Here is a 2,523-nt window from a genome sequence, read left to right as displayed (position 1 = left end):
CTTGAGTGTGTGTGTGTGTGTGTGTGTGTGTGTGTGTGTGTGTGTGTGTGTGTGTGTGTGTGTGTGTGTGTGTGTGTGTGTGTGTGTGTGTGTGTGTGTGTGTGTGTGTGTGTTTGAGAGAGAAAAAGAGAGCGAGAGAGAGAGAGGATTCCCTCTCCTTGTGCTTTTTCATTCCGTTGCCTGGACACCGGAGAGACCACGTCGCCATGGCTCCCAGCCTCTCCTCTCTGACTTCAGGGTCAGTGGCCGGTCAGATGGAGAGAGAGAGAGAGAGAGAGAGAGAGAGAGAGAGAGAGAGAGAGAGAGAGAGAGAGAGAGAGAGAGAGAGAGAGAGAGAGAGAGAGAGAGAGAGAGAGAGAGAGAGAGAGAGAGAGAGAGAGAGAGAGAGAGAGAGAGAGAGAGAGAGAGAGAGAGAGAGAGAGGGGGTCATTTGTTTATACTCAAGAGGATTCTATCGGCGCCATCTCCCAAGAGGGTCACATGATGTCAACGAAGAACTCGCAGGGGTTTCCCATGGCGTGCTGGAAGGACTGGCGGCTGGCGGTAAGCTCGGGCGGGACGGCGGCCAGCTCCCTCCCGGGGGGGGCTCCAGGGGGGGTGCTGCTGGTGGCGGGGGTCTTGGGGGCCAGGCGGGCCAGGCAGTAAGGGGGAGGCAGCCCCGGGGGCCCGTAGGACGAGGCGTGGCTGCGCTCGCTGTGGGCGCAGGACCCGGGCCCCGGGGGGCTGAGGGGGCTCAGGGGCCCCGGGGGGCCCTGGCTGTAGGCGAAGGACGGGTGGCTGTGCTGAGAGTGGGGGTGGCTCCGGTGGGACTGCGTGTGGCTGAAGCCGGAGCGGGCGTGGCTGTGGGCGTGGCTTGTTTGGCTGGCGGAGCGGTCGCTGCCGCGTCGGGCTGCTCGCACGCCGGGCTCCGACTCGCTGCAGGTGGAGCGCTGGGCCTTCTCCTGGGGCGAGGAGCGCCGGGCCTTCCCGGCGCTGGGGTTGGAGCCGCTACTCCTGCTGCCTGGAGACAGGGGAGGAGGAAAGGCTTCAGCAGAGCCCTACAAACTGCAGGATCACACAACGCTTTTATAATGCAGCGCTACAACACTTCATTAGGAATAAATGATGAACATAGTTATTATCATTGTCCGGTTAAAAGGAGGATTATTTTCAGAACAAGCTACCTATTTTGAACAAGATACAGTATGTAGAACTACTGCATCCTACTGCTACTGGCCAGACAGGAGTCACAGACACAACCCAGAACTATTGCTCCACGCTCCTGCAGGGACCGGAGGGAGCATGCCTGGCTGTTGCCGACTACTTCTAATGCTGATCTTACTATTAACTCCTGTCCTTGTTTTAATGCAGAACTCAAGGACCTGCCCACAATATACAGCGCGTGATCAATAATTCTAATTGAAAGTCATTTAGAAGGAATAGAAAGTGAGTCGTTCTTCAAAATCACACCTGTCCTAGGTTGTAGGACTGTGAAAACACAGGCATGGCGGTTTTGTGTATTTACAGGTTTGCAGAGCCGCATCAACTGTGTCCAACAAAATGTACAGTTCACCTCCTCTTCGTCCTTTGCCAACAGTACTGGGTAGAGTGGTGCACTAGTGCCCCCTATTGGTGAGGAGGAGAACAGAAGCCCTTCCAGTGAATCATCCCACATCTACATGCCTCTTTTTCTGCTTTACTGCGTACAGTACAGTGCAATAGCATGCCTGAATGGAGAGGACAGGCAGAGTAGACTGTAGGAGAGTCACACACACGCACACACACACACACACACACACACACACACACACACACACACACACACACACACACACACACACACACACACACACACACACACACACACACACACACACACACACACACACACACACAGAAATAAACTCAAAACAAGGTACATGGGAGGATCGGGCAACAAAAGAATAAATATAACAATCACAGCAATCAAACAGAGGGGGGCAGGACAAGAGATAAGCGGGTTTGGATCCTTTGAGGAAGATGAAGGAAATCGACTGGAAGAACAAATGACAGGAGGAGGCGAGCAGGAGGTGTAGAAGGGGCTCAGTGCTCTTACCGGTTCCCCAGTGTCCTGGGACTACCTCCTCCTTCAGACTGCCGTTGCCCAGCACAAACAGAGGGAACAGCAGCATTACACACACCTCCCAGACACCACTACCCCTAGGTCACCCGTCTGCAACGGCTCCAGCATTGACCCCGCGTGCCCTCCCCTTATTAACCCCGCGTGTCCTACCCTCCACCCGCGGCCACACTACGATGCGCCAGTGTACAGCAATACCCATGGAATAAAAACAATGGTTTTAATGCACTGATGTTGACCTCCCGCTGAAGGAGTGCTCCCACTCAAACAGAGCCGCCAGGACACAGCGCACGTCTCCCCTTCCCTCCTCTGAGGTGTTCAAGATGCAGATATGCAGACGTCGGAAGTAATCTCTGCTAAGAGGACGAATCATGGCCTCGACCAAGACAAGACAAAGCGTGATGCACTACTGAAAACGAAAACAA

The 2,523-nt window shown here is 54.6% G+C and overlaps 1 protein-coding gene across 1 annotated transcript in view; it reads right to left on the bottom strand.

The window, feature by feature from the left end:
- Positions 1 to 343: 343 nt before the first annotated feature.
- Positions 344 to 2,523, bottom strand: part of dvl1a (dishevelled segment polarity protein 1a) — a 28,713-nt gene continuing 26,533 nt past the window's right edge. Inside the window, exon 15 of the mRNA XM_056589196.1 lies at positions 344 to 1,000. Coding sequence (XP_056445171.1) covers positions 477 to 1,000 — 524 coding nt within the window. The 3' untranslated portion in view covers positions 344 to 476. The remainder of the gene's footprint in view (positions 1,001 to 2,523) is intronic.

The sequence above is a fragment of the Gadus chalcogrammus genome, chromosome 1, assembly GCF_026213295.1.
Source record: "Gadus chalcogrammus isolate NIFS_2021 chromosome 1, NIFS_Gcha_1.0, whole genome shotgun sequence".
NCBI lineage: Eukaryota > Metazoa > Chordata > Actinopteri > Gadiformes > Gadidae > Gadus > Gadus chalcogrammus.
Note: the sequence above shows the minus strand (reverse complement) of the source record. Positions and strands in the feature narration are given on the sequence as shown.